The 27,499-nt window shown below is 41.0% G+C and overlaps 2 protein-coding genes across 4 annotated transcripts in view; one reads left to right on the top strand and one right to left on the bottom strand.

The window, feature by feature from the left end:
- The window catches only part of crb2a (crumbs cell polarity complex component 2a), a 35,183-nt gene extending 24,547 nt beyond the window's left edge, over nt 1–10,636 (top strand). For both annotated transcript variants that reach the window (XM_054756650.1, XM_054756649.1), the window contains 6 exons: nt 1,073–1,635; nt 4,862–5,027; nt 5,440–6,310; nt 7,720–7,836; nt 8,279–8,405; nt 10,018–10,636. In XM_054756650.1, the coding sequence (XP_054612625.1) occupies nt 1,073–1,635; nt 4,862–5,027; nt 5,440–6,310; nt 7,720–7,836; nt 8,279–8,405; nt 10,018–10,239 (2,066 nt within the window). In that variant the 3' untranslated portion in view covers nt 10,240–10,636. The remainder of the gene's footprint in view (nt 1–1,072; nt 1,636–4,861; nt 5,028–5,439; nt 6,311–7,719; nt 7,837–8,278; nt 8,406–10,017) is intronic.
- Nucleotides 10,637–12,979: 2,343 nt separating this feature from the next.
- Nucleotides 12,980–27,499, bottom strand: part of LOC129169819 (DENN domain-containing protein 1A-like) — a 39,617-nt gene continuing 25,097 nt past the window's right edge. The window contains exons 15-22 of one of the 2 annotated variants that reach the window (XM_054756651.1): nt 25,569–25,656; nt 24,051–24,091; nt 21,922–21,993; nt 21,792–21,848; nt 21,364–21,468; nt 19,870–19,934; nt 16,580–16,808; nt 12,980–15,554 (exon numbers count right to left, since the gene is read on the bottom strand). In XM_054756651.1, coding sequence (XP_054612626.1) covers nt 14,619–15,554; nt 16,580–16,808; nt 19,870–19,934; nt 21,364–21,468; nt 21,792–21,848; nt 21,922–21,993; nt 24,051–24,091; nt 25,569–25,656 — 1,593 coding nt within the window. In that variant the 3' untranslated portion in view covers nt 12,980–14,618. Of the gene's footprint in view, nt 15,555–16,579; nt 16,809–19,869; nt 19,935–21,363; nt 21,469–21,791; nt 21,849–21,921; nt 21,994–24,004; nt 24,092–25,568; nt 25,657–27,499 lie in introns of those variants that run through there. The other variant, XR_008566476.1, reaches the window with a different exon arrangement.

Here is a 27,499-nt window from a genome sequence, read left to right on the forward strand (position 1 = left end):
ACATCTGGTGTAAAAGTAATGCCGCATTTCAGAAAAAGAACATCATACCAACAGTAAAATATGGTGGTGGTAGTGTGGTGGTCTGGGGCTGTTTTGCTGACCTGGAAGACTTGCTGTGATAAATTGAACCATGAATTCTGCTGTCCTGAAGGAGAATGTCAGGCCATCTGTTGGTGACCTCCAGCTGAAGCCAAGTTGGGTTCTGCAGCAGGACAATGATCCAAAACACACCAGCAAGTCCACCTCTGAATGGCTGAAGAAAAACAAAATGAAGACTTTGGAGTGGTCTAGTCAAAGTCCTGACCTGAATCCTATTGAGATGCTGTGGCATGACCTTAAAAAGGCGCTTCATGCTGGAAAACCCTCCAATGTGGCTGAATGACAACAATTCTGCAAAGATGAGAGGGCCAAAATTCCTCCACAGCACTGTAAGAGACTCATTGCAAGTTATCACAAACGCTTGATTGCAGTTGTTGCTGCTAAGGGGGGCCCAACCAGTTATTAGGTTTAGGGGGCAATCACTTTTTCACACAGGGTCATGTAGTTTTGGACTTTTTTTCTCCCTTAATAATAAAAACTTTCATTTAAAAACTGCATTTTGTATTCAGTTGTGTTGTCATTGACTAATATTTACCTTTGTTCGATGATCTAAAACATTTAAGTGTGACAAAACAAAAAAATAAGAAATCAGGAAGGGGGCAAACACGTTTTCACACCACTGTAAGTGATTTGTACTGTAGGTCGCACCTGACTATAAGTTGCAGTATCAGCCAACCTACAACATGAAAAAAGTGCGACCTATAACCTGGAGAATATGGCAGTTTGGATTCAAAGAGGGACAGCACCTTTTAACATAAAAAAAAAACTCCAAAGGAGTCAGTGCCTCACCAGCCATGAACCTCACCGCGCGTCACTGTTTTATACCACATGAGTAATAAAAATAGTTTAGCAATAAAAAAAATAGTAATAAAAACTGTAAAACATTGCGTTGCATACGTGGAACCTTGATGATGTACTTACACTGTTGCCTTCATGTTGTTGCTATTTTGAAAGTGCATATACTTTTTGGCAGAATTGCAGTCGTGGACATACAGCCATGAGGACAGTAGGAGTTTTAGCGTGTATCATATCGCCAAGAGTCACAGCAGGAACTTTCAAGTCTCCTTTTTTTTGAGGTCTTTAAAGCTGGAAGGGCTGATCTTTCAGTTGAGAACACCCACAGGAGAAGTGTACTTCTCCGTCTACCTAAAGATGGGACGGCTTTTTATCAGCTCTCTGGCCGACAGCGCCCCTCTTACTGCACCCATTTTTCTCACAACTGGCGAGAAGCACTTCCTTCTGGTGGAGATCCAGCAAACACAAGTCATCTTTGAGCACGGAAGTCTTCGTTATGGAATCGGGTCAATACCTGAGGTGGTCATTAACGCAGGAGATGAGGCTTACCTTGGAGGACTTCCAGAAGAGTGGGACTCTCACCCTTGGGGGGGACATTACAAAGGGTGCCTGCAGGACGTTCGTTTAGATTCAGTACATCTGGAGGTGGATGCACGGAACAACGGTGATGAGGAGGAAATCTACGAATCAAGTGGTGCTGAAAATGTCAAGAGAGGATGCATCAGTGACGACACTTGTAAGGTGGGAAAGAGGTATTTCATCTTCTTTCATGACAGTGCCTCAGTAACAGTAGTTGTCTTTCATGTCAGGTGCAGATCTTGTCAAAGCTTGATGTCTGTGACAATTATTTAAGGTAGGATTATTGGCATGGATATTGCAACTCAACCTTCTTACCAAAAATCTACACTCTCTTATTCTGTACAGTCGCTGACATCACGCATCTTAGAAGTGGAGAGATTGTCTCCTTTTCATAGCTGAAGCTCTTTTGTTAATGTTAGCGGGGTGTATGTATATGGGTCAAACACGACACATCTCAGTTTCAGTGTCCGAAGCGTATTTATTATGTACATTATGTACATTTTACATCAATGTACATTTTAAAACACATCATTATGCTACGCAACTTACTCCTTGTTACTTACTGATATGATTATTAAGGCTGTCAATAGATTAAAATATTTAATCGCAATTAATCACATTTTGTCCACAGTTAACTCATAATTAATCACACTTAAATATCACACTAGAAGTAAGTTTTTCTTTAAAATATGTAGGGATGTAAATCTCTTTGTGGTAAACGATTTGATATGCAACGACATGATTACATCAAATTTTATGTAAAGGGATATCAATTGTGGAAATATGGGCCATTCTTTTATTTGAAAAACTATATACAATTCAAAATCCCACAGTTTTTGCATGTTTAATGCAAGCGGCGATTTGTTCACTTTGTTTGACGGCCCTTGAACGCACCTTCTAACTTCTTCCCACGCTGCACACGCTCTCATATTTGGTTCCAACTGCTGACACTATGTGGGAATGCAGAAAGGTAAGATTTGATGACCTTATTGAGTGCTAATGTGCATATTTTTGTGGTGCGCCACTCTGAAAAACAAACTCCAGCTTCGTACTGGTGGATGGTGGCTCGTGCTTTTAATTTGATGTTATTCCTGTCATAGTTTTACACAATACACAAGAAATACAATAAATTAGATGGCTATAATGTACGTATGTTTTGCTGATGTGTTGAAAATCTTTCCTGGTGGCTCGCTACCGTTGGTAAACCTCACTCACTCTGCCTTGAGAGTTGCGCTCAACATGCGGTCGACAGTCCGGGCTTTTGGCCGTCTGGTCAGCGCTCCCATTACGAAGGTCCTGTGTTCGAGCCCCGGAGCGGTTACAAGTACAATAATTTACAAGTAAACATACAAATAACTTTGGTCATGTCAAGAATGCCATCTGCCAGGGCTTTGAAGCTAAACTTACCAATCCAAACACCCTTTTCTTTGTCCATTCCTGCACAATATTTGTTCCTGCTTGTAGCTCCACAGTCACTGCTGCCTGCGTTTCCTCAAACTACGCTGTGGGCCGAGCGTCAAACAGGACGTGTGCATGTTAATCGCGTGTCTAAAAAAATAGTGCCATTATAGGAAACTTCCGTTAATGATTATTTACTGTAAGGAATAAAAATTTAACGAGCAACGCTGCTCAAAAGATGACGTTTGCAATAATACACTCCTGAGGCTGTGGTTTTAAACTTTTGATCAGCTCATGAACACTTTAATGCTTGTTTGCAATAAATTGCTGACTGAATTTTTTGCTGTCTCCCACTCATTTTTTCTTTTTTTATTTTTACTCAGAACCTGCTTAAGATCCAGCAGTGCAAAATGTAAATTCGTACCGTTTTTCATCTGGTCTTAAAATTTTTATCAGGAGTGTATATTTTGGTAACAGTGTTGAATAGGCCTGTCACGATAACAAATTTTGCTGGACGATAATTGTCCTGCAAATTATCGTCGATAATCGATATTATTGACAACATTTTATGAGACCATTTTTTCATTAATTATGTGGCATAATAATGTGAGTGCATCATATCAAAACCAATAAACTTTAATTTCTCATAGTTTCTCGAGTATTTAACATTACAACTGGAATATCAGGTACTTTTAAATAAAATAAAAAACATAATAAACAAAAAAAAACAAAAACAAAAAAAAACAATGAAAATAAAATGGATTCTCAGTCTCTTTTAGCAAAAATAGCTTAAATAAAATCAATCATAACCAAAAATAATTAAAAAAAAACACCCTGTCTCACTCCAATAAAAAGCACACACAACATGAGTATAAACAGAGTATAAACTCTTCGAACAGCAACAGTCGCCTTTTCATGATGTTATCCGTGCGCCCCACTCAACAGGCATGACTAATCAACTTATGCCAACTCAAACTGCTTTTGAACAAATGCAACATATCGGTTCATCTGTGTTCATGCGCTCACCTTGTTCTCTGTGTAAAACCGAAATATTTCCACACTGGGACTGTAGCATTCGCCTTTGAAAGCATTGCTTTTGTGCCTTCATTCTTGTTAGCCTCGTGAGCGAGCATACGCTAACTTGCTGCTATTACTCTGTGTCACCAATCACTAGTAGCCCCGCCTCCACATACTGGGACAAAGAGGCTGTAGAGACAAGTGTTGACTCTCTCTGTTCATTCTACTGTAACACCAACACGCACAGACAGATGCCGAGTGAACCCTCTTGTCATCCTGCCTGTGTGGTAAAGAGAGCAGAGGAAGAGCCGAGGAAAACAAACACGCATGCATGGACATGTCGATTTATCGAGGCTGGCAAAATGATCGACTTCGTTTTTTTGGTTTTTTTTATGCTCAGCGCCAGCATCAATATGGAAGTTTGACAAATATCCCAGAATGATGGGTGTACAGGGCATATGAAGCAGTTGCCACGCCCCACAAGAAAGAGAAAGTTAAGTTTGTGTGAGAGAACGACAGAGTGAACAACATCTGTCGTTCTCCCAGTATTTTTCCCTGAGTTATCGGTAAGTGTTGCTGACTGTGCTACATGAGCTTCTATGCTATAGCTTCTATGAGAAGCTAACAAATAGTCTCATTTGTTAGTGCTGCGTTTGTGCTGTTTTGTGCAATTAAAACGAACGTTTAGTGCTACTCAAAAACTTAAATCATTAATATCTCAAAAACGAAAGCAATATAAATGTTCATTTTAACTGCACAAAACAGAATTAACGTAGCACTAAAAAATTAGACTATTTTGGTTTCATTGCGAGCATGTCGGGGGGCTGGGTAAACTTTGGTTGACCTATGAAATAAACTGTAAGAACTCAAAAACGAAAGCTGCGCAACCGAGTTTTGAGTGGGGACTGAAAATACACTAAATGCACAAAATGCACTAATCACTGGTGAAAATGTCACTTGTTGTCTTCAACAGAAAAGCCCTTGTCAGAATGGAGGAGAATGCAACGTCACATTCAATGATTTCACGTGTTCTTGTCCGGACGACTACACTGGACGTACTTGTCAAACTCGAGTTTGGTGTGTCAGTGACCCTTGCTTCCACGGAAGCCAGTGCATGGATCTTTCTGATGGTTATGAATGTAAGTATCACAATGTTATTCACGTCACACCTGTCAGTGTTTCCTGGGGGTCACAATGGTGTAGTTGTGTTGCCGGCCATGGCTGGGTGGTTCGCCTATCTTACGCAAAACAACTTTCCAGTGATCAAACATGTGGGGGTTGTTCTTCACACGGTATGGCCTAAAGGGTGGGTGCCTAATAAAGTGACCACTTTCGAATTTGTTCATCATTTTCATTGGCATGTTTACCCAAAATGTTTTAAAATGTAAATAGGTATATTCGCCCCATTGAGAGCTATCCAATGATGTAACATGTGTGGGGGTTCTTCACACAGTATAGCCTGAAGGGTGCGTTCCTAATCAAGTGGCCGCTTTCAACTTTGTTCATCAATTACGTTACCATGTAATTGATTATTATTATTATTATTCCTAGGTCTGCATAATGCAACGTTTGACAACAGTCCTGCACAATTCAGTGCTGGAGGTTCCCTGGTTGAACCCGTGTCTTCAATATACATGGAGTTAAGGACCCGTTCTGACAATGCGGTTCTCCTGAGGGCCTCCCGGGGTTCTGACCAGCTGATGGTCGGCCTGCTGGACTCCTCTGTCTGGGTTGAGATCCATATAGCCGACAGGGCCGAGACACTGACCTTTACAGGAGAGCGCAAAGTGGCTGATGGGAGGTGGCATCGAGTAAACGTGTCGATGGCAAAGAGGGAGCAGAACACTTCCCCCTGGACAATCACCGTGGACGGAATCACTGACGCCAGTAGCCTGCCGCACAGAACAGGGAGTTTACACTTTCTCAATGATAAAGGGGCGGTGCTAACCCTAGTGGAGAGCTTCACCGGCTGCTTGGGTGCGGTCAGGGTCGGAGGAGTGTATCTTCCGTTTGTGGACGACTACGACCCTCCACAGATGGCTCGGTTCCACTCATCTGGCAAGCAAAGAATCAGCTTGGGTTGTAGCAGTGCTCCCGTTTGTAACTCCAACCCTTGCCTAAACGGAGCGACTTGTAACGACGTCTTTAATAAGATTTTCTGTGAGTGTGACGTCGGCTGGGAGGGAGAACTATGTGAGGTCGACGCTGATGATTGCGCATCTCAGCCTTGTTATAATGGCAAGTGTAAGGACTACTTGGCTGGTTTCGAGTGCCTGTGCCACCCCGGATATGCCGGCGCACTCTGTGACGTGGACATGGACGAGTGCGAGCACCACGCTTGTCAACATGACGCCATCTGTAAAGACGGACCCAACATGTACTCCTGTATATGCCCCAAGGGTTACAGCGGCCCGCGATGCCAGTGAGTACACTTTTAGGCTACACGGTAATCCCTCGCCTTTTCACACTTCGAATTAAATGTCTTCATGACTATATTATGCTGTTTGGTGGTTGAATACGGCCTATTATTAGTCAAAAATACGCATGTAAGGCATTCAAAGACGCTGTGATGATGTGCAGTATTCTGCACTGGTCACAAGGTGTCAGTAATGTTACATTGATGAGACAACAGGAAGTAGTGTACTCAACAGGAAGTAAATTAAAGAACAGTGACAATGCTAACATGTGGGTCCATATTTAGTGGAATTTATGTCTTATTTTCTCTCATGTCTACTATATTGGGTAATGTGGGCGTAAAGGTGAATATAGGGGTGATATTTTATTTTTAGAGTGCTAGAATAATGTTAAAAACAGCGATAAACGGGACGACTGTACAGGCTGCCCTCCTGTTATGCCCTTTCGTGGTTACCTACAAAGCCCCATAAAGTTCTAAAGCCGGAAAACAAAGAAAAAGAGAACTAATTACGTGCGTGGCGGAAGAATATGTGGTCGCACATCACCGCAATGAGGAAGGACAATGTCACTTTTCTTCTTTTTTGTGAACATTATGTCTCCCAAGCGTGAGGCAGACTCGCAGTCAAAGAAAAGGAAAGTGAAATTGGTTCCGAAAGTGGAGGAATCAACATCGGTCGCATGCTCGGTCCAAGCTGCTGAAGCACGGTGACAGTCATGAAGGATAAAGATGGTATCTTTGAACAAAAGGATGTGCTCCTATGAAATGGACAGTGATGACTGAGCAGTGTAGTGGTCTCCTTATTGTAAAATTAAAAAAAAGTAAGGAGTTCTCTTTTTGGTTAGTTTCAGTTCATTTTTGTGATTAATGTTTTTATGACTGTATTTTCTTACGTCCTACTTTATTATGATATTATATATGTTCTACTGTATATACTTGATCAATTATCAGGGCTATTAACTACATGATTCAGCAATGTTGCAATTCTGTGTCATTGGCACTAAAAGCTCTATATTGGCTTTTATTGTAGGGGAAAAAAAACATACCAATGTTGGCCATTTTTATGCCAATATCTGGTCAATAATTATCAGTGGCCGATATTATCTGACATCCCTATTAATTATATTATGATTTATTATTATTACTGTTTACAGTGTTAGTGATTTGGGTGTTGATTTAAGTGAAAAAGGGAAGGACTTTATTCTTTGATTTAATGTCACTTTTTTTTTCTTTTTTTACTGTATGACTGACTTATGTGTTCATTTACATATAATTTCGGCATACGTTCCGACTTACACAAAAACTTGGAAACTGCGGAATTCGCTTGTAGACCGAGAACGTCCCGTGACAGTATCATTTATGAGCTTGGAGTTGTTTTTGCGTACAGTAAATAGTAATGATACTCACTTTTCCAACAGGTGGGACTATCCGCCGCTACAGTGTGGCAAAGATGTGCTGTGTGCAAATGATGGAATCTGCAACGACGGGCTCTGGGGCGCTAACTGTACATGCATGCCGGGTTTCGAAGGCAAAAGGTACGTTTAAATATCTTGAATCACATTTTTTTTGACAGCAGGGACGCTGTTACCAGAGGCCATACCTCCAGACACGTCCAGTCCACTTGATGCCAAAGAGCTTCTTTTTGGTGTCACGTGAGCACACCCCTTCCTCCCAAGCCTGGTGTGAGTCAGACGGGTCTGTGTATGTGTCTTCTTGAGCAATGGGACCTTGCGGGCACTCCATGACAGCAAAGTGTCTTACTAATGCTTTTCTTGCTGACTGTGCTCCCAACTCCCTTGACATCATCAACCAGATCCAAATTACGTAAGCGATTTTGACGCAATCAAAAGGTGAAAATTGTGACAATCACAGCCCTCGCTGGAAAAACTTTAGCCACCCCTGCTGTGCATAGCGTGCACCGTATGTAGAAGTATGGCTAGAAAGGACAATAATACGTGTACACCTCGTGTGTTGCAGGTGTGAAATGGAGATCAATGAGTGCAACTCCAACCCGTGTCGGCACGGTGGTTCTTGTTTGGATCGGTTCAACATGTTTGTGTGTCAATGCCCACCTGGCTACAGCGGTTCCGTGTGTGATGTCAATGTAAGTACTGCATACTTCCTGTCATACTGTCTGTGGGAAGTCATCCAGGCCGCCCTCGGACAAAAACTCCAAATCCCTACAAGCAAGATCGTCATTAGCTACCCTGACACGCAATACAGTTGTCCCTCGATTATAGCGGTTAATTGGTTCCAGACCCAGCCGCGTTCAATTAATTCTCGTGATGTAGGATTCAATGTTAATAAATGGAATATTGCTGTAGTTAGAGCATAGAAAACCTGTTTATGACTTTCTAAATGCATTTTTTTTTACATTATTAGAGCCCTGTAGACATAAATAAATAACACACCGAAAGTCACCTTTACACTCCTATTATTCTTAGTTTACAACACATTGCGCAACTCTTATGCTGTAGGGACTCGAGACGGCCGCTAGCTAGCAAACTAACGAGCTCGCGAGTGAACCAGTTAGCTTAATTTCTATTTCTATTTTCTATTCTTCTAAGAAGCCATAAAAATACCACTTCCACACAGATTGGGAGGAAATCTTTTTTTTTTCACTCTGTCATGTGGGACATGCCACGGCTGACTTCATGACTTCATGCAGTGTTAAGGTAATGTAATGTAAGGTAATGGCTCAATGTTTAGTGTCATTACTGCTGCCTAGTGACCAGAACACATATCACTTGTATTTCAGTATGCTTTGACTAACAATGACCATAGACTACCACAAACAGCCATCATTTATAAATTAATTTCTGGGAAAAGGCGCTGTAGCGAGGGACGACTGTAACAAATATGAATTATTGGATTACATCCAGTGACAGCAGCTTTTTCAAAGTCCTGTAACACCTTCATGGGATGGGTTTTAAAGGTAGGATGAACACAGGTAGACTCTCATTAACCCCCAGGGGTCCCTTTAATTTGCTACCTGTTGAGGTTCCCCAACACAGCAACAAAAAGTCTTCTCCCCAAAACTGCTATAAAAACATAACAAATTTATATTTTTTTCAGCTTTTTTTCCCCTCCAATCTCGCAATCAACTTCACTCAAATCAAATCAGAGTTTATTTGTATGTCACCTTACAGCACCGCAATGGTGCGCAAGGTCCTTGACAAGAATAAAAACACAAATAAAACATAATAAGAACACCTAAACCAAGATGCACATGTACAGAATCACACCCCAAATGCCCACATGTATATTGATCACGTGTCAAACGGCAGTCTGAATAAATGAGTTTTTAAAAACTGATAGCTCCATGATGGGCCGTAGCGCAGGTGGACGGGAGTTCCAAAGCTTGGGGGCAAAGGCAGCACCTGGAACACAAACAGGAGGATTTAAAAATGGATTCTGGAATGTGTCAGGAGCCAATGGACAGAAAGGAGAACCGGAGTGATGTGGGCGAGCACTAACTGGAGCCCGCGGAGGAGGCATTACAATAATCAAACTCCTAATGAACACATGAATTGCTTTTTTAAGGTCTTCTTAGGCTGGGGAAAAAGTTATAATGTTATGGGAATAAAGTCATAGAGCCGCAAAAGGTGGACCGTGATAGAGCGAGGGAACACTGCACGCTAATCCAGCAGACTCACCCAGCAGGTCACCCATTCAGCATGTTTGATTCGGCTCCTTTTTGTTGCTTGCCTTTGCAGCAACAAGCGCGTGCCGAAGAAGTCTCCTGGCTGGTGGTGGCGCTCCCCCTGTTGTCCTTCTGCGTGCTCGTTTTCATCCCCGCTTTGGCCTTCATGATACGAACGACGAGAAAGAAGCGCCGGTCAGAGGGGGCTTACAGTCCCAGCGCCGAGGAGCTGGCTGGGGCTCGCTTGGCCATGGACAGAATGCTCAAAGTTCCCCCTGAGGAAAGACTCATCTGACCCATCAGCATTCAAGTGTCATGTGGTCACGCTTTCACAACCGTACCAATCACATGTCTTTATGCACAAGTACACAAGTACAGCAGACCTTTTTAGGAACAACAATTTGTGAATGTGCGGGGATCTGTTGTACACCGAAATGGTATGCCGGGGGTGTCCAAAGTGTGGCCTGGGGGCCATCTGGCAATGGCACATTCTAAATGTGCCATTGTAAAATGTAATTTTACAAGATAACTATATAAAAAAAACAGCAAAAATGTCCAAATCAGCAGTAATTTTACATGAATAAAGTCAAAATTTGAAGAGGATAAAAATAATTAAAATAATTTTACAAGAATAACATCCTAATATTATGAGGAAAAATATTGTCATTTTAGTAGCATAATGTTAAAATATTTTTTTTAAGTTATAAAAAAACAAATCAACGGTTAAAAAATAAATGTTTATTAATTCCAAATATTTTTTGGAAAAAAGTTATAATGTAATAATAAAGTCCAAATATTTTGGGAGTCCATCCATCCATCTTCTTCTGCTTATGCGAGGTCGGGTCGCGGGGGCAGCAGCCTAAGCAGGGGAGCCCAGACTTCGTCCAGCTCCTCCCAGCGGATCCCGAGGCATTCCCAGGCCAGTGGAGAGACATAGTCTCTCCAAAGTGTCCTGGGTCTTTCCCGAGGCTTTCCCGGTGCCCTGAACACCTCCCCAGGCAGGCGTCCGGGAGGCATCCTGACCAGATGGCCGAGCCACCTCATCTGGCTCCTCTCAGTGCGGAGGAGCAGCGGTTCTACTGTGAGTTTCTCCCTGGTGACAGTGCTTCTCACCTGATCTCTAAGGGCGAGCCCAGGCACCCTGCGGAGAAAACTCATTTTTCATATTTTGGGAATAAAGTCCTAAATACAGAGAAAGAAATTGGTGAAAAAAACAGCTGTGATTTTACCAGAAATATGAAGAGAAAGAAGTCGCACACTGACAAGAAAAAAAGTTGCAAATTTATGAAAATAGACTCGTAATTTTATGAGGAAAAATGTCTTTTTGATAGCATAGAGTTGAAATATGGTATTTTTTTAAAAGTCATAAAATTAAGAGAAACAACAAATGAATGTATTTTTGGGAAATTAGGCATAATTATGGGAATAAAGTCATAATATTACAAGGATAAACGTTACAAAGATTATTGAAAGTTAAAATATTTGGTCACAAACCCAGAAAAAATGGAAAAAAGAAGTTGATACTAATAAGAGACTTTTTCACCTACAATATATCACAAAGATGAAATGGATTTTAGCATTGATGTACAAAATATCAAAGTGGCAAAGTTGCATCTTTTCATTTTTCACTGTGTGGCCCATGCTGGACAAAGTTCGGACACCGCTGTTGCATGCAGTCCCATTTCGTACAAAAAACAAAGCAAGAGACACACAAGTATTAAACAAAAGATTTCCAATGTACAAGAATTAAATCTCAGATGAAATAAATGACATGTTCTTTTGTAAATAGACACATTTCACAGATGGTGGAAGTGATTCAGTGTTGGCTTATTATTGCCATCCTGGGATAGCTTCTGTTTCTCAGTCATGTTGTCTCAACGTCTCCCTGAGAGCAGCAGTTGGAAGGGAAGTTGTGCTGACTGGGATGAGTCCTTCAGGTCCTGAACATCTGCTCTATGGAGAGGACAGCCAGAACGCAGCAACAGAGGCTGTAGAAGTACACCAGCAGATCTTGCGGACTTCAACCTTCTTGGGAAGTTGTTTACGTGCAATCATTTATTTATTTTTTTTGGTGGTGTTGAGGACCAGGTTGTGGTTTCTACTCCATGACGACAGTTTTTCCACCTCTTCACCCATCTGCCGACTCATCAACCCGTGACGACCCCGACCACCGCTGTCGTTGGCGGAGTTGATGGAGTTGACGGTCAGGGGTCACACCACCGTATTAAATATGGGTGGCGTTTACAGTCCAGGTTTTTATTTTCTTACTTTATCATTATGTTTACTTAAATCAAAGAGTAACGTGAATGCATTACATTCAAAAGTCCAAAATCCTGCACTGTAACCTAAAGGTTTTAAAATGACCAAAAGGAAATATGAATTCAAAGGAATGTCTTTATTGAATGGCAAGAGAGCAGATGTGTGTTGACAAAACCTTCTTTTAGTTCGACTGTCAATGTGGACTCTTGAACACACCCAAAGAAAACTGAAGCTGTAATTGCAACACAGTGGAACTTCGGTTAGCGTGTTTTTCAGTTAACGCCGAAAATTGACACCACAAGCGTGCACTCTCCGGTTAGCATACAGTATGGCGCGCATCTGGTCATGTTTTTAATCCACTGCGTGAGTGTTCCTAAAAGTTGTTTTTTTTAATCGCAAAACACCCTTCTTTGTTTGCACTCTTAGCTAGCTAAACAAAATGGCAACCGGAAGTGGAAGTTACACCTCCCATGTATGATGTCATCAGCAGTTGACTCTCAAAAATGTTAACATAAAAGGCGTTTTCATAGTTCTGCATGCATAAGACAGTTCTAAATACATATAAATGACGAATGAAACGGATACATGAACATTAAGGTTACTATTAACTTCACTGACGACGTGACTGTTCAAAGACACGCTGTGGCAGCGAGATCAACCACCACCAACTTCCTGTTTTCAGTCATGTTAACGATCACGTCTTCAATGAAGGTAAACGTGACCTTAAATAGTCATTTATATGCATTTAGAATTATTGTCAGGATGTAAAACTATAATTGTAATAATATAAAAACGTGTTTTGTATAGGGCTGTCAAAAACAGCACGTTAACGACGGCAACTGATTTATTTTATTGACATGCAACATCAGCAGTTAATTCCAACACCATATAAGAATCTCCCTCTCACAAACACGTCTCCTGACCTCTCGTGATCGGAGCGACACTTCCGCATCGTCACGAGACGACCGCGAGGTGCGTTCAGGGACGCTCTGAACATCACGACGACGTCTTTATTATGCGTGTCTTTATTGTGGTCTAAATAAACGGAAAGAAACAAAAACAGTAAGTGGATTTTTTTTTATCACCCGTTAATGTAACTCTTACAGCCGAAGTACAATTTGCTGCCTCCAAGTATGCTCGGAAATCCCAGAAAATAGATCTACACTCAAAACTTTTAACTTAAATTACCTGGTGTCCTTGAACGCAATCCGTCATGGCTGACAATAAAGCTGCTAAAGTGTGATTCAAATGTTCTGCAACTGTTAAGACCAGTGTTAGGCAACTAGATTTTCAGACATGTGGTATCTTTTAGCCCTGCGATTGGCTGGCGACCAGTCCAGGGTGTACCCCGCCTCTCACTCGAAGTCAGCTGGGATAGGCTCCAGCATACCCCCGCGACCCTAAAGAGGAGAAGCGGTATAGAAAATGGATGGATGGATGGTATCTTTTAACTTGAGTTAAATTTTCAGTTCATTTGGAGCTGTTAATACATAGAAATATGTATAATTGTGTCCTGTCATGTGTCTTTCTGTACAGAAATACAGTAAAAATTGGCATATTTCACACAGCTGAAAATGGTGACGAATCATGATGGATTCATTTGAAAACGGTGATTAATTTGATTACAATTTTTCATCATTTGACAGCCCTAGTTTTGTGTTAACATTTTTGGCTTTCTGGAACGGATCACTTGGATTCACATTATTCCTTAATTGATTCGGTTAGAGTATGTTTCAGTTAGAGACAGACCTTCTGGAACGAATGAATGATGCTAACCGAGGTTCCAATGTACGTTGTAATTCATTTCAGTTGACGCTAACATTTCACATGGACTTTCTGTGCGGGGTTGGTTCGAGTCCTTTGTCATATGACGTTTCATGAAACACAATCAATGCATGTAACTGCAGTTTGGGTAAAAGCTTCATATGCTTTGTAATCTTTCAGAGGTTCCTCATGCAGTCATGAAATAAAAAGGCAACAGTCAGACAAAAACACTGCGGGGAAAAGAAGGACGTGATCCCCTGTTGACTTTGTAAGTGTACCCTTACAAAAATACGAACAGTACATCATTTTGCATGGCAGCTTTAGAGATACACAGGTTATAAATGAATGAGGGAAATAAGTTTGTTTGATCCCGCTATAAAAGTAGGTTTAGTAGTTGGTGTAAAAAGCCTTGTCGTCAAGCACTGCGGTCATCACTTCTTTTAGTTGGCGGCGTCGACTTCCCAACCCGAAGGTTGCTGGTTCGATCCTCCACCCTCCCATGACCATGTTGAAGTATCCTTGGGCACATCCTTGGGTAAAAGTGCTAACATTGTCAAAGCGCTTGAGTGCTCAGCCCATTTATAAGTTCACATCTTTGTAAGGTAACGGGACAAAATCAGCAGGGGGTGAGACACTTATTATGCGCAGGCTTCAGTCAAATGTTTCCCACCTCTTCTGCTCCACCCTCTTCTGGGGGGGTATGGCTGGTTGAATCATTGTCAGCAGGTCACCAAACAGATCCTGAGTGTTGTGGTTTTCCCCTTCAGCATGACGCGGCCTCGTGAGGGGGTTGGGCGCCGCGCTCGGGACAGACGATGAGTTTGTCAGGCTCGAAAGAGCGTAATTCGCGGTAGACGAGTGAGGCAAGGATGTGTATGAGGAAGGGCAACCCGTGGGGTATCTGGGTAGAAGGGTGGCACTGCCAGCTTGTCTGTAGACCCCCGAGAGGGCGGGAAAAGGCTGTGGCTGGGGCGGTTCCGGTGTTTTACTCTGAGGGAGGGTGTGCCAGACAGATTGGGTAAAGAGATTGGGTGATATGTCATGAAGTGGTTGAAAAGGAGGCAGGCCCTGTGGGAAAGGTGTTGCTTTGCAAGAAAACACCTCAATATGCCCGTCACCCCTCGCTGACACAAAACTACTGCATGCTGAGTCGTTAAGAGGGTCCAGAAGGCTTATCAAATCCATACCATCCTGGGCAGCCTTCACAGACTTCATTTGGACTTCATCTGAGGTCTTTGTTAGGGCTTTCCTAAATTCCTGCCCGCCTGTTTTTGTCATTTCATCATCTAATTGTGTACACTGCGACTGGCCAACAGGCGGTGCTCGCACGGGTCCCAGATCAGCTCTATTCCTGGCGTGAGGACGAGGTATGGTGATGATGTCTTGGCTACAGGAGTCTGAATTCTTACTGCTGTGGTATTTGTTCTGGCTGGGTAGTTGGGCAGATGGAGGTCTTTGGCAGGAAGGAGGCTCGCAAGGGGAAAAATCTGCTTGATCCTGCCCGGGACTCAGCAGCTTGTTATAAGGGTTGGACGGCCTCAGGCCTGGAAACATTTGCGAGTATTCACTGAAACTCAGCTCCTTTCGCTGCAAACACAAAATGACACAAAAGTTTGCTTAGTATGAGCGAAAAGCAATCTTAAATCCATACATGGTAGGGGTGTAACGGTACGCCACCATCACGGTGCAGTATGTACTTGGGTTTGAAGCTCACGGTTCGGTTCATTTTGGGTACAGAAATTGAACAAAATGCAAAACATAAAACTGTTTTTTATGAGTTGTAAAATGAAACAAAAAAGCTGCAAGCTGCTGGCAGTAGTGACAGAGCAGAGAGGGAGACGTTCACGGCCGAGACCACGGATCTTGGTCTCAAAAAGGTTGGTGACCACCGTGTTATATGATGTGTCGAGGCTTGCGTTGAGTAATGGAAGGGACCTTGCGAAATAAGAGCGGCCACAAAAACGCAACGGATGTCCGCTGTCGTCGCACATAAGAGTAAGAGTTTGAAGAGTGTGAATGATTATTTTATTTGTTCTAAAGTATGTTATTGGTTAAGTGTAGCATTGTAGCGTGTTGCCCCGTTCCCCATCTCTATTGAACAATGGCGGCACACTGCTTTCATCTTATGCACTTGTCTTTGTCCGTTTACGTGCTGTGCCGGAAAGCCAAGCGTTCCTAAACAGGAGACTTCAACCTCAGAAGAGGCTTTTGAAGCTCTAGCTTCCCATTGGCAGAATCACTAGCCAACGACTGCACTGTATTTGTTTACCGAATAGGGTAACACTTCCTGTTCCTCGCTTAACGTGTACCATATGTCAAATCGGGACGCAAACCGAAGGTTCCCTGTGGAAAAATGAAATGACAAATACTACATGTAGCATTACATCCCTACTGTACAGGCGATTTGATTTCATTCGTGCAAACATCTGTTCCATAATCTGCAAATTCTCAAAACAAAACATTTTGAACTTGAGATTTATAGCGGGATTCTTTTATTATGTATTCTGAATATATTACTTATTAATATATTATGAAATTAATAGAAGGCACTTTTATACACGGTATGGTAATATTTGAAAAAGGCAAACTGATGAAATCCAAATATCTCTGACCTCACACGTGAACTTGGCTTGCACTGCTTCAGAGTCTTGCAGAATCCTCAGGTCCTCAAGACTTTTAGCCAGAGGAAATGCTGGGTTCTCAGGCTCGTCCAGGCAGCTGAAGATATTGGCCAGTAAGCTGACGTTGGAGAGGTTCTCCTTCAGTGGGCTGGGAGGGGCCGTCTGACAATCCCGTTCTTCCATCCACTCCACCTCTCTGAGTGAGTGGTACGGCTGCGACCTGCAGAACCCAACGCATGCAATGTCATCTATCTGTCTTTGGAAGTCTTCACCTTACTTTGATAACATGCAGTGCTGGGAGTTGGGAGCACAGTCAGCAAGAAAAGCATTAATAAGACACTTTGCTGTCATGGAGTGTAATCCTGCAGTGCCCACAAGGTCCCCCTGCACATCTACAGACCCGTCTGAACATTTGACATAAAAACACCAAAATGGAGCTCTTTGGCGTCAAGAGGACTGGACATGTTTGGAGGTGGAGAAATGGTGAATATGCGGTCAACAACAGCATCTCTCCTGTCAAACATTCTGCTTTGGGGATGTTTCTCTGAGCAAAATCCCTCCTGTGATGTGTGCAACCCTGGTGAGCAACTACAAGAAACACCTGACGTCTGTGCCTGCAAGACTTCACCACTACACCAATTGCTAAACCACCTTTTTGTATTGGAATCAAATACTTATTTACCTCAATCAAATACATATTAGAAGTATACATTAAGTGCTTTATGCACACCTTGCAATCCAAACTACCTCGGTGTTCACTGTTTTCCCCCATCAAAGTTAGCAGAGTTAACAGCTGCTTTCTAATTATTGATGCACAAGCTGTTGTAATTCTACATTTGATCAATTTTACTTAAGATTTGTCAGATCAACCCAAGTACAGTAGATGTTCAGACTTGTCTGCACCCTTCATCCCCAAGTGGTTCTATTGACACTCATTGGATTTGTCTCAGCACCAAATTTCAAGCACCTGAGATCACTGGTTCTGTTTCATAACACACCTCATACTTATACAAGATCCGTGTTGACAATTTAGTGACATGTTCGCTATTTTTAATCATTAAGGGTGTGCATATAAGTGTTTCTTGCATCATGCGTTTATTCGGTAATTAAAAGGAAAGTCTGGATTTTTTTTTTTACATGTAAGTTGTAAGACATCCCCATCAGCAGTGTAGTCCATTAAGAGTGACTTACCCTGCACTCGGTCACGTGAGCCCAGTTCTGGTCGGATTTGGGTGATGAGGAACGTAAACGTAGTTCAGTTGAGTTGCTCGGACCTCTTAAATAAATAGTTTGGCTTCTCAAAACAATGTGTTCTAACGAGTAAATACAGTAGGCATGGAAAGTATTTGTGACTCTTTTGTGTCATTGCTTCCATTTGGCAAAATCAAAAAAGTTAATTTTATTTCTCATCAATGTACACTCAGCACCCCATCTTCACAGAAAAAAAACAGAAATGTAGAATTTTTTTGGCAATTTATTAAAAAAGAAAAACTGAAATAGCACATGGTCATAAGTATTCAGACCCTTTGCAGCGACATTCATATTTAAATCACATCCTGTCTGTCTTCTGATCCTCCTTGAGATGGTTCTGCTCCTTTATTGCAGCAGGTCTATATAAGACCTTATAGCTCACAGTGCATGTCAGAGCAAATGAGAATCATGAGGTCGAAGGAACTGACCACGGAGCTCAGAGACAGAACTGTAGCAAACACAGATCTGGCCAAGGTTACAAAAGAATTTCTGCAGTACTCAAGGTTCCTAAGGGCACAGTGGCCTCCATAATCCTCAAATGTAAGAAGTTTGGGACGACCACAACTCTGCCTAGACCTGGCCGTCCAGACAAACTGAGCAATCGTGGGAGGAGAGCCTTGGTGAGAGAGGTAAAGAAGAACCCAAAGATCACAGTGGCTGAGCTCCAGAGATGCAGTAGGGAGATGGGAGAAAGTTCCACAAAGTCAATTATCACTGCAGCCCTCCGCCAGTCGGGGCTTTATGGCAGAGTGGCCCGACGGAAGCCTCTCCTCAGTGCAAGACACATGAAAGCCCGCATAGTTTGCCTAAAAACAGATGAAGGACTCTCACACTATGACAAATAAGATTCTCTGGTCTGAGACCAAGATTGAACCTTTTGGTGTAAATTCTCAGCGGTATGTGTGGAGAAAACCAGGCACTGCTCATCACCTGTCCAATACAATCCCTGCAGTGAAACATGGTGGTGGGAGCATTTCGTTGTGGGGGTGTTTTTCAGCTGCAGGGACAGGACGACTGGTTGCAATTGAAGGAAAGATGAATGCGGCCAAGTACTTCGATGTCCTGGAGGGAAACTTCTTCTGGAGTGCGTGGGACCTCAGACTGGGCTGAAGGTTCACCTTTCAACAGGACAATGACCCTAAGCACACAGCTAGAATAACAAAGGAGTGGCTTCAGAACAACTCTGTGACCATTCTTGACTGGGCCAGCCAGAGCCCTGTCCACCAACATTCACCATCAACCTGACAGAACTGGAGAGGATCTGGAAGGAAGAATGGCAGAGGATCCCCAAATCCAGGTATGAAAAACTTGCATCATTCCCAAGAAGACTCAAGGCTGTACTCGCTCATAAGGGTGCTTCTCCCCAATGCTGAGCACAGGGTCTGAATACTTATGACCATGTGATATTTCAGTTTTTCTTTTTTAATAAATTTGCAAAAATTCCTATACTTCTGTTTTTTCTGTTAAGATGAGGTGCTGAGTGTACATTCATGAGAAATACAATTAACTTTTTGGATTTTGGCAAATGGCTGCAATGACACAGAGTGGAAAATTTCAAGGGGTCTGAATACACTCCGTACCCACCGTACATTTGCATCACAAAACCAAAAAAAAGTCAGACCTCTCAATCACTCTGCGTTACCTTCTCCCTTCCACTGTATCACTGCACGCTATTGCCTGTCCATTGTTGTGTATGTGATGAAGTTGGCAACGGTTTTGTGATGCAAATTGTATTACTCTTTTGAATGCTTATTGTTTTGAGAAGCCAAACTCTTTACTTAAGTGGCCCGAGCCACTAACCGGAATAATCACCGAAATCTGACCAGAACTGGGCTCACGGGACCAAATGGGGGGTAAGTCACTGTTAATGTACTATGCTGCTGATGGGAATGTCATACAACATAATGTAAAAAAATCCAAACTATCTCTTTAAATACAAGCCATTAACTGAGGTGAAGTATCCGCCAAGCAGGCGAGAGGGAGTGAGCTCCATTTCAGTGTATACATATACAGAATTAAAGTAGGCTTACTGGTCATCCGAACTTTCCAGACTGTCGTTACTGGTATGTCTCTTCAAAAGCATGGGTGGCTGTGTCTGTAAAAGTCAATAAAAACAGCGTTTAACAGCACATGAAGCTACTCACTGGAAAAACAACAGGAATGAAAATAGACTGCTTATGTCCCGGGTGTTATCCATCCATCAGCCGGCAGACATAACTTTAGATAGGAAACATTAAAGGAAAACTGCACTTTTTTGGGAATTTTGCCCATCATCCACAATCCTTATGTGAGACATGAACACATGTTTCTCTTTTCTGTGCGTTCTAAAGATGTAAAAAGAGATAAAAAGAGACAGCTCATTACCACATGTATGGGATCCCTCTATGCCGCCTACAAAGGCCGCTATTATAACACCTCCAACAACGTTTTATGGTTTTATATACACGCTGTGACCATGTCGTAACTGATACATTCATAGTAACATGTAATACTTACATATTTTGTGTATTTTGGCCATTCAAAGCATTACCGGAACTTCCTTAGTTTGCGCATTGATTTGACATAACAACACAGAAACGAACGCCTACACCTAGCAATAACTTTTCCAAACTCAGAAATAAAAACACAGCAACGGTGGCGACATCTCGAATATGTAGCTTTACCTTTCTGTAGTGGTCTGAGGCTTTGTCAGCACGACGCTGATGCGCTACGGCCGATCCAGTGGTGTGTTAAGGGTAAGTGTCAATACGCCAGTAACGTAGTTCGATCGGCGTAACAATGTTAACAATAATAATAATAATAATAACAATGCCGCCGTAGTTTGGTTGTATGCATGTCACATTATATGTAAATGGAGCATTGCTGGCGCTTTTTGGAGTCTTTTTCAGAAGGCTTAATAGGCGGAACAAGTTGGTCCCATACGTGCAGTAATGAGCTGCCTCTTTTTATCTGTTATTTTATCTTTCGAACGCACAGAAAAGAGAAAGATACTTGTTCATGTCTCACATAAGGATTGTGGATGATAAAAATTCCAAAAGTGCAGTTTTCCTTTAAATGTAAAAAACTTGGGGTGTCCCAATACAAGCTTTCCACTTCCAATCTGATACCAACATTGCAATCCTTGAATATTGGCTGATACTGACATCAGTCTGATATCGAATCATACTTTTCTTACTTATTTTGTCACGTGGAATGTTAGAAAAGGCTTGATCAAGTGATATTATTCAGAGACCAGTAATCAGCAACAGTACGTATGATGAAAAACTCACCCATTTACTTCTGGGGTATAGTTTTAATTAATTTTAATTTTTAACGTTGTTAGTGGAGGCTGGACATAATATAGTGAGATTGAAGATGCTTGATTAAGAAGGTATAGCAGCACCACATATATTTCATTTAAACCACTACTTTTGAGTTGAAACGAATCTTGGTAATAAAACAAGTTAAAAAGGGCATTAAAATTAATCTTTTTTGTATTGGAAAAATATCAGATGTTTTAATGTGTCAGTGTAAAAAATTCTTACCAGTCCGAAATGCCAATTGACTCTATGCTCATCCCATGTCGGTGGTGCTCCCTCATTCTTGTCATTGTTACCAATAACCATTCCTGGTCCGATATCTGCGTGCTCCTGCAGTGGGGAAAGCAAGGACATGGACTAACTGTGAAAAACACTACCTTTCCAAGCATGCAATAATGCTGTATTAACAGAATTAACATGGAACTTTGCTTGTTGGCTTCTCTGGCTTGTGATGTTAATTTAGCCTATTCAGCCTCCCAGGTATGTTTTTATGCTATTATGTAGCTAAATAAAATCAACTTACCTTTTCAGATTAAATGTCTGTTCTTGCGATCGTTCTGTCTAAATCTAGCCAAAATCTGAAGGGCTTGTTTTCGGACATCTGTCACTACATTGTAATTACAAATGTACATTTAGTTTGATCAGCAACTTACCTTCGCCTTTAGCCGACTCTTGACTTCCTTGATACCCATTTTGGCATGGTCCTTAGCCTGCCAAAGAAGCATAAGTTCCTATCCAAGCCGTACCCAGCATAGATTTATTTTCTTCTTAGGTTACACTCACAAATTTGTAAACAGTCTTCATGGCTGGGTTTGCCTTGGTCTTCACAGAGTTCAAGATAGCCCCGCTTCCTTTCTGTCAGAAAATATTTACAACACACAAGACGGTGTAATAGGACGCAGTCATTTTATAAGAATAAAGTCAAAATATTAAGAGAAAAAGCTGGAATGTACCAAGAAAAAGCCATAATTTTACAAAAATAACCTCATAGTGAGGAATATGAAGAAAAATATTTTATTTGCATAAAGTTGAAATATTAAAGAAAAGTTGTAATATTATGAAAAACAAACAAAACAATAAATTTGTATTTTGGAAAATTAGGTGGTAGAAAAAGTTGTAATATTACAAGAATGAATTTACAGTATTGTGGGAATTAAGTGATAATTATAAAAAAAAAAAATTCAAGAAGAAAGTTTCACTATTTGGAAAATAGAAAAAAAAACCCAGCAGAAATGGAAAAAAAGCTTTAATTTCATGAAAATAAAGTCAGAATATTAAGACAAAAAAGTCGCAATTTTATAAGAATAAACTCGGAATGTTATGAGAAAAAAATATATGTAATTTTAGTAGCACAGAGTTCAAATATTAAAGAAAAAATAATTTGTGGACAATTACATTATTATGTTATGGGAATAAAGTCAAATTATTATAGCAATAAAGTCAGAATATTAAGCAATGAACATTTACAACGTTTATTCATGAAGGAAATATTGGAGGAAAAAAACAGAAGAAATTGGAGAAAAAAAGAGCCAATACCAAAGTTCATACTAATAATGGGTTTTTTCACCTACTGTACATCACAAAGCTGAGATGCAGTTTTTTCTTGAAATATAAATGAACTTCTTAGCGTGTCTACAAAACATCAAAGTGGCCCTTGCATCCTTTTCATTTTTCTCTATGACCCTCAGTGGAAAAGAGGTAAGAATTACGATAAGGTCTCACATTGTACAGGGACCAGGGGTGCTCCACCGATCAATATCGGCCGATCACCTCCGCCTCCATTACAGCACACAGCCTATAGCAGCTGTCTCCCGCCCACTTTCCCTTCACAAATCCAAAACTAACATGTCTGCCGTGTGGGTTCCTGTCGTTGTGAGAGTGATATAAGTTTTGCACCCTGCAAAACTTGCCGCAAAAAGTATCCCTCCCGGGGTGGCGCCTTAAAAAGCTTTAGTTTGGTGAGGCATTTTGGGCGGTGGGCACTTGGCACGGTGTGGTGAGTTTTTGTGGCTGGCGATGTGATCATGTGATCAACACGCATGATCACAGTCAGTCGGACGTCTACGACGGATAGACTGAAAAGTGGTTGGATTCGTCGGACTGGATGGCCGGCCGTCGGCCACTACACTAGAAAGAAATGCATTCTGAAATACAAAATGTGAGTTGTGGATACCAGCATTTTGTTCATGTTTTGGTAAAACAGGCATATTGGCTTTGTTTGGGTTGAAATAAGCTATGAAAATAAACTGTACATAAATGAGTAGCTCTTGGCAATTTTCATTTAGTATAAAATTAGGCAATTTTCATTTTGTAAAATTAGCTCTCTCACGAAAAAACGTTGGTGACCCCTGATATAGCCAATAGTACATTTAAAAATGTACATTTCATCTTCATCTATGTGATCCGTGTCGGTATCAGCCGATTTCACTCATGAATGATCGGTATTGGCAGCATAAAAACCTTATTGGAGCGTTCCTAACAGGGACGTCATCTCTATTGGACTGCCAAAGAAACTACTTCCAATTACTGTAAAACACTCAAAACATAAAATATACAAATAACGCTGTTGTGCTAACCTGCTGCATTTGTAATATCAAACTACTGCAAGTTCCTAAAGTTTGCAAAAATAATTCAAAGTGGTGGTTTAATGAAGGCTCCATCATTTTGGGTGCAACTGTAGGTAAATTGCTATGGCAAAAAGGCATTACCGGAGCGCAGACAAAATACTAAGCGCCCAAAGTACTGTGTGTATGAAACGTGGCTGCTATGTTAACCACATGGCCACAAAAGTACTTCAGTGAGGGTTGATCAACATTACATTAACGGAGAAAGCAGTAGATGCTAAAATAATCTAAATATGACTTACAATAACCTTCTGGTTGAGGACATTCAATGGTGAGCATTTTACCAACCTTCACAGTGTTTAGCCACTGATGGTACGATTTGTCACTTCCTGTGGAGAGAAATCCAATAATAATAAAAAGTCTTGCATGCTGAACAATAACAGGAAACATGGTCAAATAGTACTGTGGAAATACAGACTTTCTACAAGTAGTACTGCATATTATACAAGTTTACATGCCAAACTTGCTGTCATGTGAAAAACATAGTGTACTTTCTTTCTCTCTTTCAATGTTAAGGTTTTAGTACCATATCAGTCATAATTATCATCACATCAATAGTGCATACATCTTTGCCATGGACAAACTCTACAGGTAGACTTTGCTCGTTAAAGGTCTACTTCCTGACTTAACAATCACCATAAATGAAAAATGGAGCCAAACTTCACTACGCTATGTGTTAGAATTTTCAGCCTCTCGTACAAGGCACAGTTTTTTGACTGGTCTTTCCAGAGTACTGGGTTTGGTTTTTATTCGGAACGAGCGAACTAGTCCTGCTTTGTTTCCTGCACTTGGCCAAGCAGCCATGAATTACGGGGAGCTCCAGCGTCCGCAATTACTAGGATTTCTCCGGGCAAGAAACTTTTCCTCTTCTAATTCCACGTGTTGTTCTTGGAGCAAAGGAAGGTATTCTTTTATCCAGCCCTGTTTGTGATGAAGTCTGTGATGTATTGCGCCTGCCTTTCAGAGTATAAGTCCTCTAGGTTGCTAATGTGGGGTATGCGTACCCCCAAGTAAGTTTGATGATTATTTCATGATTGTTCAACTTTCCCCTTCCACTGGGTATTAATTTCATATGCAGACTTAAACCATAGCCATCGTGAGTGGACAAAAAAATTGATGCACAAATTCAAGCCATTCAAGCGGAAGGATGCCAACATTAGACAGAAATAAAAGATATGCAGGATGATTACTTATCTATTTATCAGTGCTCATGTCAAACTTGATCAAAATGTCACAATGCAAAATACACAGTTTTCATCCACAATTACTACAAAAATTAATTCAGCGTCGACGCACACATTCGGACAAATCACGCGTAGCATTTTTATAGAAAAAAAGACAAGAAAAACAATGGCTCATTCACTTCAAAGAGCCGGATCCTATCATTCACTTCCAAGGCTGTTTTGTTTGTGAATGACACATCCCTACAGTTCGAACTGTTGACCAGAACAGGTAAAAAAAAAAGAAAACACATGACAATTGCTGATCAATTGTTGTGCAAAAGCATTTGACTAGCAGCAAGCGGTTCTTACTAACCAAACGTATCTGTAACTGCTATGCTATGTAATGAGTTGCACAAACACTACTTCTATACTGCAGCTTAGTTGTTAAATAAAGTGTCTAATATCGCATGTGTGTTTTTTTTAGACCTGGTATACAACAGATTCTATTTTACTGCGTCGTGATGCTTAAAACCTTACAATTGAAAGAAAGTGTACATGACTGTATCCATTCAAAACCCCTCATTAAGAGTCTGAAGAATCACACCGTTGTTTCCCCCAAAACAGAAATGATTTGGCGACTCACCCGCATATTCGCCTTTGTTGATCTCCTCCTCGAAGATGTCACTAAAACCTTCTCCAGAGTTTAATCGGTCCAAACGGCCATCAATGAACTGGAGTTTCAAACAATAAATGATAAGAATAGCTTGGTGTTTGGACTGCAACAGTGTTCATATGCAGGTGCTTTCACTATGCTTGGCTACAAGACGAACAATATAAGCTAATACAGGCGCTCCTGTTTGTTTGGCATTTCGAGGTTACCACGCACTCGGATTAGTTATTATACAATACTATCACGTTTGTTCTTTTTAATTCACTTTTTAACTCGAACCTTTATTACGTCTTACAACTGTGAGGCAGGTCTCTTACCGCTAATAGTACAGTGGAACCTTGGTTAGCGTTGAACTTTTATGCCAAAATTTTGCCTCGGTTTGCGTACATTTTCCTGGTAGCGTATGATAACGGTGTGTGTCTTGTGGTGTTGTTAATACACTGCGTGAATCCACCTGTGTTCTTAATGTATTTTTTAATCACAAAAGGTCCTTGTTAGTGTCCTATTAACTTGCTAATACATGGAAACAGGAAGCAGAAGCCAGCTCTGTCAGACGTCTATGATGTCATTAGCGGTTGACTCTGTAGTTCTTTTCTAACTAACACAGTTATGCCACAAGTCTCAAAAATTTTAACACAAAACACATTTTTATAGTTTTACAATTATAGTTTTACACGCAGAAAACAATTCTAAATGCATATAAATGAAAAAAACAAAAGGGATAAATGAGCATTTGAACACTTCATTAAAACACTTTTACCTTCATTAAAGACCTGTTGCCAAAAACACAATGTGGCAGCAAGAGCAACACAGACACAACCTTTATGTTTTGAGATGAGGTATTTCTTGAATTAAATGGTGTTTCTCACCTTCTTGATCAAAATGCTGGCACCTGCAACTTTCTTTGGGTCCTTTTGGGGCTTTTGCAGCCGTGATGAAAAGAAAAGTAGAGGCTTAATGTGAGAAACACTATTGAATTCAAGAAATAACGCGAAAGTGGTGTCCGTGTTGATCTCGATGCCTAATTTTTGGCAACAATGATGTCTTCAATGAGGGTAAAAGTAACCATAAATGTTAATTTATCCCTTCCAATCATCCTTTATATGAATTTTTTATTATTTTATGCATAAAACTATAATTGTAGAACAACAACGTGTTTTGTGTTAACATTTTTGGCTTTCTGGAACGGATTAATTGGACTGACATTATTTCTTCTTAGAGCAGGGGTCCCCAACCACTGGGCCGCAGCCCAGTACTGGTCCATGGGCGGGGCCGAACCGGACCACGGGAAGCTTTCAGGTGCAATGATAAATAAAAAAAATACACTTGTAAATAACTACATAAAATTTGATGTAAATGCACATCAATTTCGGAAATAAGGGTCATTATTTTATTTAAAAAATAACAGTTACAAATCCTGCAGTTTTGGCATTTATAAGTTGTTTGTTGTAAGTGGCGACCCGTCCCAGCCTGAATGCACCATCGTGCGTGTGCAAACTTTCTCTCATGCTGCACAGATAGACTACTATACAGTATTTTTACCGTTTTTCTTTCATCTCATATTTGGTGTCAAATGCTGATACTATGTGGGAATGCATAAAGGTAAGTTTTGATGACTTATTGAGTGCTAATGCGCACATTTGTCTCAAGTTAATTCATGCTAGCAGACTGCCTTTTACCACATCCGTCAAACACGATGTAATAATCTCTCTGAAAAACAAACCCCAGGCTTTTGCTGGTGGATGGTGGGTCTGCATTCAATTTGTGCTTTTAATTTGAAGTTGTTCATGTCTTAGTTTTACACAATACATAATAAGTAAGATAAATTAGATCGCTATAATGTACAAACTCCCCCCTGGTCCGCGGGAAATTTGTGGGAACACAGGCCGATCCGTGAGTCAAAA

The sequence above is a fragment of the Dunckerocampus dactyliophorus genome, chromosome 17 (assembly GCF_027744805.1).
Source record: "Dunckerocampus dactyliophorus isolate RoL2022-P2 chromosome 17, RoL_Ddac_1.1, whole genome shotgun sequence".
Taxonomy (NCBI): domain Eukaryota; kingdom Metazoa; phylum Chordata; class Actinopteri; order Syngnathiformes; family Syngnathidae; genus Dunckerocampus; species Dunckerocampus dactyliophorus.